At 35.1% G+C, this 17,891-nt stretch overlaps 3 protein-coding genes and 1 long non-coding RNA gene across 5 annotated transcripts; all 4 read left to right on the forward strand.

Moving 5' to 3' along the window:
- The first annotated feature begins 342 nt into the window (after positions 1 to 342).
- Positions 343 to 8,026, forward strand: LOC124433388 (collagen alpha-1(I) chain-like). Its single transcript, XM_046983148.1, has 13 exons — positions 343 to 548; positions 934 to 1,020; positions 1,174 to 1,407; positions 1,473 to 1,670; positions 1,750 to 2,064; positions 2,137 to 2,396; positions 5,453 to 5,503; positions 5,694 to 5,805; positions 6,199 to 6,222; positions 6,438 to 6,500; positions 6,624 to 6,857; positions 6,952 to 7,464; positions 7,673 to 8,026. Exons 1-13 carry the CDS (start codon positions 494 to 496, stop codon positions 7,918 to 7,920), a joined length of 2,394 nt encoding a protein of 797 aa, XP_046839104.1. The 5' UTR covers positions 343 to 493; the 3' UTR covers positions 7,921 to 8,026.
- Positions 8,027 to 8,571: 545 nt separating this feature from the next.
- On the forward strand, positions 8,572 to 11,910 carry LOC124447160. Of its 2 annotated transcripts, none has more exons than XM_046998052.1 (2): positions 8,572 to 8,705; positions 9,441 to 11,910. In XM_046998052.1, the coding sequence occupies exon 2, from the start codon at positions 9,453 to 9,455 to the stop codon at positions 11,712 to 11,714; it is 2,262 nt and encodes a 753-aa protein (XP_046854008.1). In that variant the 5' UTR covers positions 8,572 to 8,705; positions 9,441 to 9,452; the 3' UTR covers positions 11,715 to 11,910. The 2 variants fall into 2 exon arrangements, with proteins under 2 accessions (XP_046854008.1, XP_046854016.1); XM_046998060.1 differs by lacking the exon at positions 8,572 to 8,705 and adding an exon at positions 8,897 to 9,309.
- A 367-nt stretch (positions 11,911 to 12,277) lies between these two features.
- On the forward strand, positions 12,278 to 15,821 carry LOC124447149 (taste receptor type 1 member 2-like). The gene is made up of 2 exons (XM_046998043.1): positions 12,278 to 12,635; positions 13,026 to 15,821. The coding sequence occupies exon 2, from the start codon at positions 13,059 to 13,061 to the stop codon at positions 15,396 to 15,398; it is 2,340 nt and encodes a 779-aa protein (XP_046853999.1). The 5' UTR covers positions 12,278 to 12,635; positions 13,026 to 13,058; the 3' UTR covers positions 15,399 to 15,821.
- Positions 15,822 to 16,567: 746 nt separating this feature from the next.
- On the forward strand, positions 16,568 to 17,448 carry LOC124456073. The gene is made up of 2 exons (XR_006952096.1): positions 16,568 to 16,759; positions 17,045 to 17,448. It is a non-coding gene; the product is annotated as an uncharacterized LOC124456073 (long non-coding RNA).
- Positions 17,449 to 17,891: the final 443 nt, after the last annotated feature.

Below are 17,891 nucleotides of genomic sequence, written 5' to 3' on the forward strand. Positions count from 1 at the left end.
TATCATTTACCATAATTTAAACCCTCTCTTTCAATTTCCACTTAATATGCATTTCTTTTTTCCTCATCTTGTGAAGAAATTTACATGCACTTTAAGCAAATTTCATGCTTTATTATTATCAAACATGGAAGATGTAAAAAGTAAGCGAAAAGACTTCGAAATATTCTGTTATGGCGTTTTTCATGTATCATCGATTGTTTGCATATAAAATCCAGGCAACCTAGAACTGGATGAAAAAATGTTATTGTAGCACAATGTTTCCTGTGTTTCAAGTGCTATTCTTTGCATTTCTTCAAACGTCGATATTGATCGTGTCAATAAGACCGACAGCAAGTTCCTGAAGATGACAAAGGCACTATATTGCCTAGAGACATTGGAGCTTGTGATCAAATATGCAAGAATGCGAAGCCACCTACGCTGAAGGAGACGCAGTATATAAATTAACTTGTTTGATGTTGGTACACACGTTAGTCCATCAAGCACAACGTTCACAATGTCGACCTATCTTCTTATCGTTGTGTTAGCAACATTTGCTGTTTTCCTTTCATGTAAGTTTGTAAATTATTTCGCGAGGCTTTATTGCGTTGGTTAATATTTCATATATTCATACAATGTTGCTCTTCATTAAGAGATATATTTTATTAATATTGAAACAATGTCTGTAGCTAAGATTTTTTGTATACTCGACGAAATTTGAAAGTGCTGTTCCAACGCTTAAGTCAATACTTCAACCTGTATATAACGGTTGCAAGTTTTATTTTACATTAAACGAAAATGTTCCATGCTAAGAATTTAATAAAGTGTGAAAAAATTTTATTTAAGTATTAACTTATATTTCTATCATGTGAATTATCTTCGAAATGTTTTTTTTTTACTGCGCTTATTTCTTTATCCTCGAGCCAAAGAAATTCTACTGAAAGTTTTCTGTTGCAGACGGAGCGCCAAGATCGAGTCATGTAGAAGATTCTTCAATACAAAGCGACAAGTCAATCAAAGCTAAACCCAAGCCTCCTATAAAAGGTTTGTTGTACTTTGTTTTGCATTTAGCTATTACGCTTTTCCCACGAATTATAAAGTCCTTCTCGATTTTCTCTTTTGAGAAAACCCCACATTCATGACGACGTAAAATGTTATAGTTGCAGTCTAGCAATTGTCTATTTGATCATTTTCTAGGGTTACCTGGTCTGCCAGGACCCAGAGGTATGAAAGGTGATAAAGGTGTCAGAGGCAGTGTAGGCGAACCTGGTCCACTTGGGCCAACTGGTAGCAAAGGAGATAAGGGCTTCCCCGGACCACGAGGTGATAAGGGGATGCGTGGAGATCCAGGTGAAGATGGAGTTGATGGTAGTGACGGAGCAAAAGGAGACAAAGGAGTGCAAGGCAAAACTGGCGAAGCCGGTGATACAGGTTGGTATAAGTAATTTATTTGATTATATGTAACATCTCTTTAATATAACTGTGTTTTCATGCAGGACCACAGGGCCCTCAAGGTCTCAAAGGATTAGCAGGTACACCTGGGCAAAATGGTCCTCAAGGACCACAGGGTGATGCAGGCCATCGTGGTGATAGAGGAGAACAAGGAAGTCCAGGAAGCGATGGTGCTGATGGATTGAACGGAGTAGATGGATCTAAAGGAGCCAAAGGAGATAAAGGAGCTAAAGGAAACCCAGGTAAAACGTTGACTACTTTTATTTCTTTCATTTCTAATGTTTTATTGCTAAAATTAGAAAACGATCATGTATATTGTAGGATCACGTGGTGAGTCTGGCAGAGATGGCAAAAAAGGACAACCTGGTAAGCCTGGTGAACCTGGTAGCCCAGGCTCTCCTGGACCTCGTGGAAAAAAAGGTTCTATTGGTGAGCCAGGAGAAGATGGACCTCAAGGATTTCAGGGACCTCGCGGTCCACAAGGCTCCCAAGGACCGCCAGGTCAAGATGGTGAGTCAGGTTCCCCAGGACCTGATGGGAAAACGGGTAGCCCAGGTAGACCAGGTTTTCCTGGTTCGCGTGGTCGACGTGGTGACCCTGGGGATAATGGTGCTGATGGTAACCCAGGTCCAAAGGGTAGGTTTTTGTTGGTGGTAATTTTGTACCCAGAATAGTCTTGAAGTACCACATCTTTTGTCATCTTTCAAGGTGAGCAAGGTGATCCAGGTAAAGGTGGTATCCCAGGATTAAACCAAACATTTTCATGTCGATCTGTGCAAGCTTCAGGAGGTATCATCAATTGCAACAGCCTTCCCAGCAGTGCTCATGCCACCAAGTACACAATCGTTGGATGTCAATGTAGTTACGCATGTGCAATGAAAGTTATCAAGGATGGTGTATGTAACTGCAATTGTCCCACTCCTCATGTTCACACGAAAGGACAATGTTGCCGAATGCAACTCCATATATAAATAATGAATGGATACTATCTTTATTATAAATATTCAAATAAAATCTGCTGTATGTAGATTGTATTTGTTTTTGTGAAGCAACTGTTAAGAAGTTGATGTATTTGCTGCAATAGTTTTCAATAAATTCACTTATTACAAAAAAGTTATGTGTTGAATAATTGTTTGCTTGACATAAAACGCCTCAGGAAATCTTCATTCAATGTGAATATAAGCACAAATGAGTTTCATTGAAGCTCACAGTTTCCTTGGACTCTTTAGATTTACATTTGAATACATAATAATAACGAAAAAACTAGCTCTACGTATTCTAGTCTTCTAGTTTACTTCTTCACTTTCTTCATGAATTAGTTTGTTTTTAATGTATGTTTAAAGCAACACAACAAATAATGTCAAATATTCTCTGAAAATGCAATTTAGAAATATTGCTTCTTTAAATAAACACTTCGTCGACTTTTCTTTTTTTGTTGTCATAGTTTCTTGCTACAATTTCATAAACTTTCACTTTCTCTCGTTAATAAACAACATCTCAAGTTTTATTATTCAAACATCTTTGTTTATATGACATACATGTTTAGAGTTAAATATTCTCGTTGTATCTCCTGTTATACAAATCATGTTAGATCTTTTCTCAAAGAACGAGTGTCAAACTCTCTTAATGAAAAATTACATCAAAAAACTAATAATTTCCGATGTTCCTCCTGTTCATAAGGTTCACAATTTAAAGAAATACTTAGAGTGTTTTGTTTCACTGTAATGGTCTAATTATATTCATAATTGCAACAAATGTTAATTTTCATTGTCTCTCACTTTCCAAATTAACTTTATATTTTGTCGAGCACACTGTAAGTTTTATCTATATAGTTCACAATTTATTGTAGAATTTCTTTTCCACTTTTGAAGAAAGATTCACAGCCGGACTTACATTACATTTCATATGTCAGATCATAAATAAAATAGCTTGTCTTAGATAACCCAAATAGATAACATTATTTATGGTCAAACGAATAGACAAATATTCACTTTAGGTGTTTTGTGTGTTTATGCAGATTACATCCTTTGATAACAGATTATGGAGCCTTCACTCATCTAAATACTGTTTTGCATTATATGGTTTTCATGACTTTCTATATAACATGCATCATAATGTATTTCATGCTGTCTTTGATGACAATTTGTTGGTAATTTAGTGAGTTTGTTGTGTGATAATATTTCATACCAAACGATCTCAGACAACGACATGATTAGTATAAAAATATAAATGAAACAACTCTTTCTCAATGTCATATTAATTGTTGCATAAAATTTTATGCTAGTGACACAAGCAAAGTCTCAAATTATTCATTCTTAAAAATGCATTCAACTTCTTAAGAAAATCACGAGTTCTATAGATAAATACACTCAAGGTGTATTTCTTTTTGATAGCAAATATCAGTCTCGTCTAGAATATCGATCGTAATTGCTTGACGTTGATGTTTGCGAGAATAATGAATGATAAACGAGAATGTTTTGTGAACTCCGTGGTCGTCGTTGGTGATGTCGAGGCGACTAAATAAATTTCCTGTTTTAGGAAAAATTAAGAAGTATATAATAACTTCCTTAATTATTGATGTTGCGCACAAAATTTTTACATTTCCCCAACATGCAAATGCTGTTTTTCAAAGTTTCTTTTATGAATTCGATCTTTGATATATTAGTCATATACATTTCTTTTCCTATTTACGTAATACAATTCAGATGAAATCAAAAACACCGGAATATATGAACATGAATTTGTCATATCAATTTTTGTTTTTCCAATGATCCTGGGACTTATATGATTTCGACAAAGTGTTCTTTCTTCACTGTTAGCTAAATCAATATTCACTATTCGCGACACTCCTTGTCTTGTGGGAAATAATGAAATTAAGTTGTCTCTAGAGCGTTCTCTTGAAAATAGAATTTAAATTAGAGACTTCTACAAAGTCCATCTGTCCATGTTCTGTTAACATATTTTTCATAAGGCAATTTTGATTGTTTAGCGTTAGGTTTTGTTTAAAAATGAACTTGCTCTACAAGTAATAATATATGAAGTCAACCATTGTTTTTCAACAGGGTTAACGAGTGAATAAAATTATGACTTATGAATTAAAATTTTAAACTGTATTCTTATTATTAAATTGCTCAAAAGTGCTTATGAAAATTCTATTCTATTCTACACACGCACATAAAGTAAATATTGATTCAATGTTGTCAATTGTTCCTAAAGACTTTATTGTCGGGTAATTTTTCCCAAATCTTATGACGTTAGTGCTGAATCATCTTATCTCGATTGCAATTAATAAATACTTCATTGCACATCAAGTGGCAGGACTTAGTAAGGTCAAGAGTTCTACTTACATACACTGCACAACGTTTTACCCCCTTCAAACTTATGTAGATTTTCTTTAGCTTGAAGTTGACACTGAAATATCGTAGGAAACGATGATTTCATCTTAATGAACTGATAATGAGTTCAATATTCAGATAGGCATGTTTACTTTTAAAACTGTAAAAACATCGAACTCAGGTAATGCACAAAACATAAAAATTTTGTGTATTCTTCTTGTGCTGTTTTCTTTATCGCAGTAATTGTGCCAAATTAAGTGTTATCAACTAAATATTTGTAGCTGAAGGTTAATATTCTCTCCAACCTTAATGAACTTTTCGAACAATTCTATCAATTTTCTTCTGAACTAGAATTTTGCTTTTTCAATTTGCAGAAAACACCTCTGACTGAAAAGTCGAGTCTTATGATTTGGATGTGTATTAGTTTTTAGTTTACTTGGCATAGCTCATTTTTTTGCACATTCTGGATGAAAAATCAAAAGTTATTGTTCATTCTTTAGGTGTCTGTCTACCGACGCACAATCTCCCACTTCATTGTTTACTCTCACTGTGTGTTTTGAAAAGTAGTTTTGTTCTTGTAGCCGGTTTTTTCGAGTTGAGCTTAAACTCTCCATTTGATGAAAAAAGAATCTTCCTTGTTTGTATTAGGAATTCTAAAGCTTTATTAAATACTGATTGTCTTTTTCTAGTTTTTTATGTTTCAAAATGTCATGCGAATTGTCTCGTGTCTCTTTACAAAGGTAAAGAAATAAATGAGAATATGGCACTCGAATATAGTAGGCTTCGCGTCCTGTTTTCAAGTGCTTTTTGCTGCCATGATAACAAAATTCTTCACGAAACAATTTCACCCCCTCACAAACATTCTTAGTTCTGGATTGACCAATAAGGTGTCAAGGATCTTCACCTATTATTCAACGTTCTATATAAAAGAGAGCGGAGAATGTTACACCAAGCTCAAAGTGTTGTCGTATACCGTCTGTCATTATGAATCGATACACACTGATCTCCGTTTTCCTTCTAGTTTTAACATGGACTGCGACTGGTAAGAATTGACTATGTTTATTTTATATATCCCATTTACTTTATAATTTACCTCAATGCGAAGAGGAATATGATAATTCACGGCATGTATTGTTCATGTTATTTTGCTTTAGTAACGACATATATGTTGATTAGTTTAATTGATGAAGATGTCTTGTCAAACCATAAAGCGATTACGGAGTAATACGAAAAATTCTGACATGTGTGAAGAATTCTTTACTATTACTAGTCCTACGTACCCTTTCCTTTCATTTTCCCGTCTTTTTGTTGACGCATTTATAATTAAAGTTTATTCCTTGTACGTGAAAACCTTGATAATTATACGGTGGAAGTAATTATTTTAATCACGAGGATATAGAAGACCTCTAATTATGTTGATTTCTTTTTTATATAGATGCGCACCAAACGGCATTTGATGGTAAGGAAGAACTATTGCGTTCTTTTAAAATCATTTGTGTGTGTTTATATTGAAAAGCGTCAAAAATTGCATAATTTGGTGGGCAAATATTGATCAATTAGGTATTGCTGTTGGTCCAACATCGTAGTGTCTGTTTTTGTCGCAAAAGAATCCCTTTACGAGGTCGTTTTATGTTTGCATTAATAATAAAAAAGACCGTTTTATATTTTATCTAGCTGATCTTATGTCGTTTATATCACCCAGCAACGACCTTTACAGCATCAGTATTTTCTTAAAAGGTAAATTCATTTTGTATTGAACGTCTTAATTCTTCTCTTATTTATGTTATAATTTATTGATTTTTGTGTTTTACGATATTTAATCTTTTTCTCTAATGAAATATTCATTTTCTATGCCTCAAGGTGAAAGGGGCCCCAAAGGACCTCCGGGTGTTCAAGGAGATCAAGGTGAACAGGGACCTTCAGGTCCACCTGGAGCAATGGGCCCTAACGGTCCAGATGGCGATGTTGGTGATGTGGGACCCTCAGGAAGGAAAGGAGACCAAGGTGAAAGTGGCGCAGATGGACGTAATGGAAATGATGGGGAACAAGGAATGACAGGTGCAGATGGTAATCCTGGAAGCCCAGGACCTAAAGGTTAGTTAGATGGTTATGGTAAAACTTTTAACTATTTTGACTTCGAAAGATATCATCTGCTTATATATCAAAATACTTTCACAACTTCATGAAGGTTGTAGAGGTGTGAGAGGACTACAGGGTGAACCTGGTGCTCATGGTACGATAGGAAAACCAGGACCTGCCGGACCTGATGGGGATTCTGGAAGCAAAGGATATCCCGGTAACCCAGGAAACAATGGTGCCAATGGATTCAACGGTTGTGATGGATTTAATGGTGATAAGGGAGATAAGGGAGATAAAGGTGTTCCGGGTTCTCCAGGACCCGATGGTGCCGACGGTAGTACTGGTGAACCTGGACAAAATGGTTCTGATGGACAACCAGGTGTAGTTGGTGATCCTGGTTCACGAGGACAACGTGGTCCCCCGGGAAAAAAAGGACCAAACGGTCTCCCAGGCCCTAAAGGTTATCCTGGTCCTGCCGGACCTGCTGGTGCTGATGGTTCTGATGGTGCCCATGGTAAACCTGGTTCTACTGGACCTAAAGGTGTACGTGGATCACCTGGGCTTCCAGGATTACCTGGAGCTCCTGGTACTGACGGTTCTGATGGATCAAATGGTCTACAAGGTAAGTTATGACGTCTTTGTACTTTATGAAACAAAAATAATTTTTATTGATTTCAATTGATATTTTTGTGAAAACCAACAACCATCACTGGATTTCTGTAATTTAAATGCACATCTAATCCAATTTTACGTTTATTTGATGGAGGCCGTACCATCCTTTAGGTAATATATTTACACATGTCACATAACAATGATCTCTCTCGATACAGGAAAACCAGGCACACCTGGAACACCTGGTACACCTGGGAAAAAGAAGGTGTTAAAATGTGCATTCCAAACATCGAGCGGTTTACGACATGTTTGTCAGGCAGGTCAATTTCCCATGGCGTGCTCTTGTCATTTACATTGTAATGGTAAAGCATGGATCCAGAATAACGAATGCAAGTGTGACTGCACAACATCCCATAGTGCTGACAATCCTGTTGTTACTGGGGCAACATGTTGTTACGTCCAATAGACAGCTCATCTATAGGAAAGTGGAGACTTTCTGTGAATTATTAAAACATCTTACATTGCAACGATTTTTTCTGTAATCTAATAAATTGAATATTATTATGATTGTACTTTGTTGTACTTATTCTAAGCTCGTACAAATTCCGCTTCCGTCCTCAATAGAATGTTAAATACATGTGGAATAGGACTTTTCGATAAAATTCATGTTTTTTCACCACCAATTCTATGTCTGCATTTCAAGTCTCGGGAGGTTAAACCATCAGCAACCATTTGGCTTGTGTTTTTACTAAATATTCGTTTAAAGGCATAAATGACAACTGATGTACTTCATCTTAATTGAAAAAGATGTTTAACAGTCAGTTTAGAAATGCCTTTCAATTGTTCTCATAGTTCGTGACTCTACGTCTAAATTATTGCGACAATCGGTCTGCCTTCTACTGTGTTATTCAAACACATTATCTAAGTTGTCTTTAACTTATGCTGTTAACTCTTAGCTGTTGTTAACTCTTACTCTTTCCTTTTTTTATTCACTAATTCATTGACTCCCAGTGCATGATAACGTTAATATCACTTCAATGTAAAACGAAACCTTTATAATCCACATCTACGAAACTCTCTGTTCTGCTCGTGTCCAAATTAATTTTCATCACCGACGCTCATACTGTGACATTTAATCTGTCTTGTAGATGATAATTTGACAAATGTTGTTTGAAGAGTCCCATTAACTCATTCCTAAACAGTAATCTGCGGCAAAAGGCGCTTTTTGGGTCTGTGGAAGTTCATTTCAAAGTAAGTTGATTCTCAATTCATGTTTTTACTCGTTGGACTGTGGCCCAAAAAATTGCAGAATTTTATTTTAATCCTTGAATCCTGCGACAGATGAAATATTTCGGCATTCGGATCCCACTCGTTCTACAATAAGTATGTTTGTTTTTTTTGTATATTTTTCCAAATCAAAGTTGATTTTTGCGATTAATCTTTTTTTCATCGAGGGCCACTCATATCTAATTTAGGAGGAAAATATGTTTTGAAAATAATGGAGTAATTCTAATGTAAAATATTGATGATGTTTTCAAAGGTTAAGGGACAGGTCATCTTACAGAGATGAAAATAGATGCTTTTCATAAATTCAACTTATGAATTGCACTAAACTTACTTAGATGTTCTTTATTACAATCCATGACCATCACGATCTTTTTTTCATCCTGTGATAGCTATATAAAATGATGAAAATGAGCCTCGATGTTTGATTGAATGCTGAACTGTTTCTAAGATCTGTCGAGCTTTATCTGACATCTATTTTTACCCTAGATCTATTAGCAATATTTCAAGACAAATGACAAAACATACGTGATGTATTTATCATTTAAAATCGAGGCCAGAGATTATCACGGTGAAAATCGTCTTTGTTTATTCCTAAACATGTTTAACTCCAATAACGAAACGTAGATTGTCATGAAAAATGTATTCATTACAAACTTTTACTATTTTCGTGGACTAACTTTTATTTCTAATTACTTGTAGACTATTTCAAAGATGAAGGAACTGAAATTATTCTTCGTGGTTGTTGCAGTTATGTTTTGTTGTAGTTCCGCTGTAATTTCAGGTACGAAGGACCATGGTAAACATAAAATTTTATCATTAGTAGTATCACTCCACGTTGCAAAAGATAGTCAATGTTCGAACAAGCTTAATTTCAAATCTATCGTTGAAACACAAGCGTTGATCTACGCTGTTGAAAAAGTTAACAATGACTCCAATTTTCAATTCTCTCTTGGATATGAAATCAAAGATATTTGCAAGAAGAATATAAGAGACCTGTCGGATATTTTCAACAGAACTTTAAAACCTTTTGCATTTCTGATTGATTTACCAATCCAATTATCCAAAATAGTTGTTTTTGAATCCAAAGCTATCCCAGTTTTTACTTTGAATCAACAAAAGTCCCATAAAGATCTGTTTATCTTGGAGACCAACGGAACCAGACTTGGGAAGGTCGTTAAAAATTTACTTTTAGCTCTGAATTGGATTGTGTTTGACAGTCTTGTTTTGGACAAAGCTAGCTATAAACTGTTTAAGGACGCTATAAATGGATCAAAACTCTGCGAAAATTTTGTCTTCCAACGCAATTTATCTCTTCGACCGAAAAGATTAACGAATGACTCTTTTCCTCTTGTTGTGTTTTCTAAATCTTTGGAAACATTGAGAAGTCTTCCTGTTGCACTAAAAGGACGACAATTTGTTATTGCAAGCGAACGTATGTCATTGGACGTACAGTTCTCGAATTCTCTGCTTGTCAGACAACGCATTCAAAATGTACCTCAATTCAAAACATTTTTTCAAAGGAATGTCTTTAATAACTCAAGTTGGTTAAATAAGTTCATACGAGGATCTGCGCGGTATAAAGATTGTAGGTCTGGTAACGAGTCGTGTTTGTCGGAAGTATTCGGTCAACTCACGAAGGAACTTTATCACGCTGGGAAGGTAATAGATGCTGTATATACAATTGCGCATGCTTTAAAAAACGAGCCGAAGAGACGGTTAACCGACGATAACATTGTAAGCACTCCAAAGTTTAGAAGTCCAACTGGAAGACTAATGAAGTTTTCAAGGAATAGATATCTACAAGATGAAGATTATGGTGTTTATAATCTGGACAGTCATTCAGCAATGATGATTGGCAATATTCAAACCTCTCCTGTTAAAACTGTCACACAACTTTCCATAAATGACTTGAAGACGTGGAAAAGAGATAATAACAGTTGTTTAGTAAACTGTCCAATAGGACTAGTACCAGTAAATAACTCGAACAAATGTTGCATCGAGTGTGAAAACGAAAATTCGACCGTATGTTTAAAGGGTTATAGGTTGAACAAGGACAGTGGGAAATGTGTGGAAGTGAAGGTGGATTATTTAAAATGGAAGCATCCTGCCAGTGTCATCGTTTTCGTGCTGGTGATTCTCTTGTTTTGTGCCTTGGTGTATCTTGTTAATATATATCACAAGAAATCTCAAATTCCTACAATTTCCATGTCTAAACTCGCCGTAATGCCATTACTTTTATCTCTTTTTACAACACTAATTTACCCTCTCTTTCCCATAATTAAACCAAGCATTACCTCCTGCAATGCTTATGTTTTTGTCTATTATCAAGCCTTCGGTATCCCCATGTGTATCCTGTTATCTCGATGTCATTCCTCCTTCAGGAGATTTAGGCGAGAAGATGGGACCTTAAGAATAAAGTTTCTTCGCTTAAATCCTCAAAATGTAATCGCCATTTTCCTCATCTTGTTCCAGATTATCCTGTCAATTATCTTTATTGTTGTTTGTTCTGCGCATGTCGTGAACTTTAAGACCGCCGACCCTTACGTTGACTATATTGAATGCTCAACTTTCTCTGGTGGTGAATTTCTTTTTCCATTCTTCTACATCATTATTCTATCGATTCTCTTTACTGCCACGAATTTTGGAGCTTTGACAAACCAGGAAGATGCTTATGAGTCTCATTTCACGGCTATTTTCTTCTTTATGTTTTATTTTATTTCATTTCTTAACATTATTGTCATTTACAGCGTCGAAGGTAAAGTTAAAATCGTGTCGGTCTGTCTGTTTGGAATATTTCATCTTTTGAATTTCATCATTTTTCTCTTTTTACCTAAAGCATATGTCATTGTGTTGAAACGAAATTTGTCTAGTTTCAGTCCATTTCCGCTTAACTCTGACCCACACGTATTTTTTCTTGAGTTTTCTGAAAATCCAGAAATGGAGGTTAAAAATATTGAAGAGAAGAAAGATTAAATAGTGAATGTAAAATATTGTCTGAGTATTTGATCTTTTTTACAGACATAATTATGAAATAAAACATGAGACAGAAATACTTTTTTAAATAACTCAAGTAACAACAATAAAATATCAAAAATTATTTTGTCAGATTTGAAGATAACATGTAAGGACATAGCTATTACATTGCAATATATTATCTATCATCCTCAAATGTTTTTATTTCTTTTATCTTACTTCCTTAATTGCATGCGTTTTTTCAATGTTCGTGTGAATTACAGGTATTTTAAATAATAGATAATCGTCATTGTTACTTGTCTCGTGCAGAGCTGCTGTCGAATTTCAATTATCTTTGGGATTCCCATCTGTCTCATTTTACGATAACTTGTTTCGATGATTATCATTTTTTACTTTATCTATGAATTTCTGTGAACGGTGCATTAATGGGTGTTCTGACATTGGGACAGTATCGCTTCGAAAATCTCGTCAGTGAAAAACATACAAAGTCGTGAATTTGAAATGTGTTTGTTACTAATAGACTGGTGTTGTTTTATTGTAATCTCAATTAAACATAACAACACTGAGACGACAATCCAGAAAAAATCTTGCTAATACGTCTGTTTAAGCCATTTTCAGTAAAGTTCACTGACTTTACTGACGTAAAAATTTCGTTTGAAAGTCAGACTACGCACTGACAAAGTGGGAAAAGAATTTCTCTCTTCTTGCAGACCGCTGACTTCAATTTTATGCTGAGTATGAATAAAGATTGATGACAAGATAAGATTTCGACTTATCATACTCCTGTGGTGTTATTCATTTTCGTTTTATGACACATTATAAATGAATACGCGTCGGTGATATCTTTCCACAAAAAATCTGGACTTTCTACGATTGTCGAACTCGTTCATTTGTTCATGTAACACAATTGCATTCAAATAGGTATGTTTTGAAGTTTGTTTTAGTATTTGTACTTAAATGTGAAGATGTATTTTGCAAGCTCTTGATACACAAGGAAACCATGAAAGGTTTTTGGCTAAGCTTACGATTATTACAAATAGGATACAAGAAAATTACTTTTAAGTATGTGTTAAACTTGATTATGATCGATTTTTTTAATTGAATTGTCGACGTTTCCTTGTTCCTTGTGTTGTGTGTAAACATACTACAATAATTAACTTTACTTTTTACGGAAACACACTAAATGACTGCATTTGATGTTGTAGGTTAGTAGAGTGCTCTTGGTGGGCATTCATCACACATTAATCCTATATTCATATGACATTGTGAGTAGAAAAGCAAAAACCATTGACACTTTGTTTTATTTTGCAGATTAAAACCGTCAAGTTGGTAAAATTAAACAGAATGTGTTCAAATACAGCCGTCTTTGCTATATTTTGTCTACACATCTTCTCTTCTGTTTACGGTTGCTTTAAATCTGGTGATGTCATAGTCGGTATGTTATTGCATCTTCACCAGCCCTCTGATGATGGAAAATGTGTAAATGATATTGAAAGCATCATAAAACTCGAAGCAATCATTTATGCGACAAATCAACTTAGTATTATGAAAGAAAAAGAAAAAGTTGGCTATGATGTTGTCAACACAAATTCCACCATTTCAACTCGTGCCAAGATAGATTTTGCTTTGAATAAGTGGTTTAATGATACGACAAATTTCACTCTCATTGCTATCATCGCTGACCTTCCTAAACCGTCAGATTTTGTCTCCCTTCGAAAAAAACTGGAGGGTAAAAGAAAAAAACTTCCTATAATTAGCTTAAAAGACCGGAGAGACACTTGCTCCATGAGCCCGCGTCGTGACATGTCAGCAGGATTGATATATGAGTTTATACGGTATTTAAATTGGAGTATTTTTGATCTCATTCAACACAAAGATGGGTCGTATGCTGATTTAAAACAGATAACCCAAGATAGTGACGTGTGTGTATTGAACGAATTGATCTTTTCAGATGACGAAATCACTTGGATGAAACGACACAAGAGACAAAGCCCTGCAGCGGTACTTTTCTCGAAGAGTGACAACGTATCCAGCATAATTGAGAAGTTGCTTGATCATAATATATCCATGTACAATATAATACTCGGACATGAAGTATTCGATTTGATGTCACCGAACGTGCATAATATATCCGGTGTTGTGGGGTTCAAAATGTATCATGAAAAATTTGAAAATCATCTTCAAAAGTCGCAATGGTTAAACAGAACTATCAAGAAGACGTTTTGTTCAGAAGTTTCTGTCAATGAATGCATTCAATTTAAAGATAAAGTTATTACTGAAAAATCCTACTTGGGATGGTTTGTTTTCCAAGCTGTATACGAAGTTCTTAAGTCTCGCCAAAATGAGACAAGTCAACTGCCTACAACATGTTTGCAGATCCTTAGCGCTGCAAATGCAACAGTTAGGAGCTTAAATTCAAATGATTCAACGCCAAATGATTTCGGGTTTCACATACTTAATTTGCAGGAAGACGGTTTTGTGAAAGTAGGAAGAATCAAGTTTCGTCCTGAAATTGTGATTTCTTTAAATCGTAAGATCATTTGGAATAACAATGTCTCGCAGGCAAGATGTTCACTAGATTGTGAGCCTGGAACGTGGAAAAAGGACTGGAAGGGAGTAGGAAGATGTTGCTGGGATTGCATGAAATGTGCACGTGAAACAGTATCCTCTTACAGAAATAGTCCATCGTGTATGGTCTGTCCTAAGGGGAAAAAACCCACGTCAGATCAGAGCAAATGTCAACCTCCATATTATGACTACCTGAAATGGCATGATCCATTTAGTATTATTATGATATTTCTTCTCGTTTTTACTCTTTCTTTTCTTATTTATGCTCTCAATGTCTTTATCAAAAATACCAACAGTCCAGTGTTTCTGCGATCAAAAACTGCGTCATTACAACTGCTGTTTTCCTTATGTATTACCTTTCTTCTACCTGTCGTACTCTTAATGAAACCCAGTCCCATTACCTGTGGAGTTTACTACACGATCTTCATGTTCTCTTTGGGAATACCATTGACATTCTTGATCGTCAGCAGTCACAATATAATCAACTATTCATATGACGAGAATGGAGAATCGAAACGAAAATGGTTTTCTTGTAAACCGCAAACTATGATTAGCATATTCCTCATTATTTTACAGCTTATCGTTGTAGTCGTTATCCTCTGTGTCGAAACGCCGAAAGTTTTAACTTACACACCCCCCGGTTCTGATGTCGAGTATATCGAGTGTGCGTCCCATTCTCGACCTGTATTTCTCCCCCCGATATTTTTTATTCTTTTGCTGACTGTCATCTTCAATATTCTTCACAAGAAAGAAGAAATCTCACCTTTGAATCACAATGAAGTAAAGTTTGTTTCCTTAGGGATTTATCTTCTGTATGCCAAAATTTTCGTTTACTTTGTTGCTGTATTTGCCATCAATGGCAAACAGAAAATACGCGTACTTTGTGGGCTGGCCTACCTCTTTGGCGTTAATATATTTGCAACCGTCTTTTTGCCGAAAATTTACGTGATACTGTTCAAACCGGAAGACAGCTTACATGGCGTCGGTCCACTTTTAAAAGATGAAAATGGCAACGAGACGGTAATACGCCCTATGCAATCAAGAAAACCAGATTGTAATGTCCATTCTCTTTTATTTCCATTGGGGGAGTATCCGTATGATCATACAGAGGTTTAGAAAAGAATATATCAAAAAGAGAGCAAAACTTTTTGGTTTTTTTAGAAGCTGTTGAATAACTATAAAGTGTGAACAACTGATATTTTTTTATGATATTTTGTGTGAAATATTTCATAGTGGATGTTTTTGTTCATTTTTTATATGCATGCCATTTGTGGATTTTTTTCTAACTGGACATGAAGCACTTATTTATCTATCGCGGTTTGTGCGTTTAACTTGGAAGAATTTTTGTCAGGTTGAGTTTAATTGCTGCACCTTATATTGAATAATTATTTTGTAACTGTACAACATTAATAGATGAATTATTGATGATGTTGTCTAGTATATATGTATTTTCCTATGCCTATTATCAAACGTCTCAATAACGTATTGTCAAAATAAACTCTCTTGACTCCTGGGTAAAGTAAACATCATTTCTTCTTATGTAGTGTTTAGTAATGTATTTGCCCAAATTATCCTCATGACTCTGAGAGAAACTTCCTACCACGTACTTTAGTGAAGCATTCATCCTCAGAAAATGTACTTAAATTAAAAATTATTCCTTGTAAATTTTCTTCCGCGTTACATTTAAAGCCTCTTTCTTCAACTTGTTCTGAACCTGCAGAAAGTTTGTGATTTTCTTTAAATGATATCGTTTCCATATTCTCGTCACTGGAATAATGCATCTTCAGACCTTTTGCTTCTTCAGCGATTCTTTGGACTGGTTCGACTGGACGATCCAGAATTGTTGTCAATTTTTTTGACTGTAACATTCCTTCGTTTTCATGCATTATAAGTTAGGCAAGTTAGAAATACAAGATAAAGATCGCTTCTTTTCTTTTATCTGAAAATTTGTGGTAACGTGTTCATGAAATTATGGTGAAATTGAGAAAATTCGTTTTGCAATTTGTTGTCTGAAATCTAAAGGCAAGTTTAGCTTTATTTATGTTGATTTTCTTGAGTAATAATTCTGTTTTCTAAATACTTAAGGTCAAATTATTAACTAACAACTCCGTAAACTTCCGAGAGTCAGCTTTTGGTTTTCATCATTAAACACGATGACAGCCCCCCCCCCCTTACCTGGATATGATAAAGTATGTAATATTTCAAGCCATCTTTCTTACGTACTAATACACAGTTTTTATTTTTTAGGAAGAGCGTTAACAGCATTCTACACAATAAACGATAAAACATTTCTTGTTTCAAACAAGCCTTACAGTCGTTTTCGACTGACTTATCGCGACCATTTTTCACTATATTATTCCAACCCCCAGTGATTTAGACCATTTTCCTTTACTAAACAATAAAAATTCGGTTTGGTTCAAATGTCCTTTTCAATGGGAGCTGTCACACCAAAGAAAACAGGGCCACTCGTCAGAAAGGTTAGTTTGAAGTCTATTTTTGCAATGATATGAAGAAGACTTTTTAATGTTGAAGCAATCTTCGAGCAAGAATATTGGTGCTTGTATATGCGCTTAGCAAATTTTTAATCATTTGGCACGCTCTTTGTCTTCTTAAGCTTCTTTTGACAAATGCATATCAAACTCATCAACACTTTGTTACGCCACTCGTAATATCTGTGACAATGTTAGAGATTTTTTTTATTTTTCTCCATACCTTTGTATCTGCAAATTTTTGCCTAAACAATGCTCTAATACTTCTGTCAGATATTATAACTCGTGGATTGAGGTAGAAAAGATACTCGAAAAGGAAACTTCCTACAGTGAAACAAAATCAGGCTTGATAGAGGAGAAACAACGACGCCAAATTGAAGATAGCTTGATGAAATTGAACGTAGTTCAAGCACCCAGCGTACGCTCGAGAGTTTGATGAGGACTCGTTGACCAATAAAAACACGAATGATTCCAAGCATGTTGACGACGATGAAAGCTCTAGCGAGGACGAGGCTCCAATACAAAAACAAAAGAAATATCGATGAATCACATATAAACTTTGGAAGCTCGTTGGCTCACTTGATATATAGTAAAGGGAACTGCTCACGATGTTGCTGAAGATGTGTAAAAATAACTACCTGCGTCTTTCCTTTAGGACGAGGAATTTGATTTCGAAAGTGAAAAGGAAGCAATCACCACAAGAGATTTGCAAAAAGATTCAAAGTGTACTCTGCAAACTTTGCATATACAGATGGAGTATTGTGAGAAGAGTACTCTAAGGAATGTTATTGACGAGGGATCGTACAAAGACAAACAGAGAATGTGGCGGATTCTCCGTGAGATTGTAGAAGGATTAGCTCACGTTCATTCACAGGTAAAAAAAAATTTGAACAATTTTTGTTTAGCTCAATAAATATATATAAAAACTTATTATTTGCTATTTTCTCTAATTTTTGCCTATAGGGTATGATTCAAGTAAACGCGTTTCGACATTTTTGGTTTTCTATTGTTATATTTTTTAGATGTTTTCTTTAAAAAGTCAAAGCACATAAAAAATCAATTGATTTAAAAAGAAGTAATCAGGCAAAACACGTATGAAGATTCCTCTCCCCCCCCCCCA

The sequence above is a fragment of the Xenia sp. Carnegie-2017 genome, unplaced genomic scaffold (assembly GCF_021976095.1).
Source record: "Xenia sp. Carnegie-2017 unplaced genomic scaffold, XeniaSp_v1 HiC_scaffold_13, whole genome shotgun sequence".
In the NCBI taxonomy this organism is placed as follows: Eukaryota; Metazoa; Cnidaria; class Anthozoa; order Malacalcyonacea; family Xeniidae; genus Xenia; species Xenia sp. Carnegie-2017.

Coding starts and splice junctions, on each gene's coding strand:
- LOC124433388 (XM_046983148.1), top strand. CDS start 494: ATGTCGACCTATCTTCTTATCGTTGTGTTAGCAACATTTGCTGTTTTC. Junction 1,408..1,472: donor TGGCGAAGCCGGTGATACAG/GTTGGTATAAGT, acceptor GTTTTCATGCAG/GACCACAGGGCCCTCAAGGT. Junction 6,501..6,623: donor CATCAGTATTTTCTTAAAAG/GTAAATTCATTT, acceptor CTATGCCTCAAG/GTGAAAGGGGCCCCAAAGGA.
- LOC124447160 (XM_046998052.1), top strand. CDS start 9,453: ATGAAGGAACTGAAATTATTCTTCGTGGTTGTTGCAGTTATGTTTTGT.
- LOC124447149 (XM_046998043.1), top strand. CDS start 13,059: ATGTGTTCAAATACAGCCGTCTTTGCTATATTTTGTCTACACATCTTC.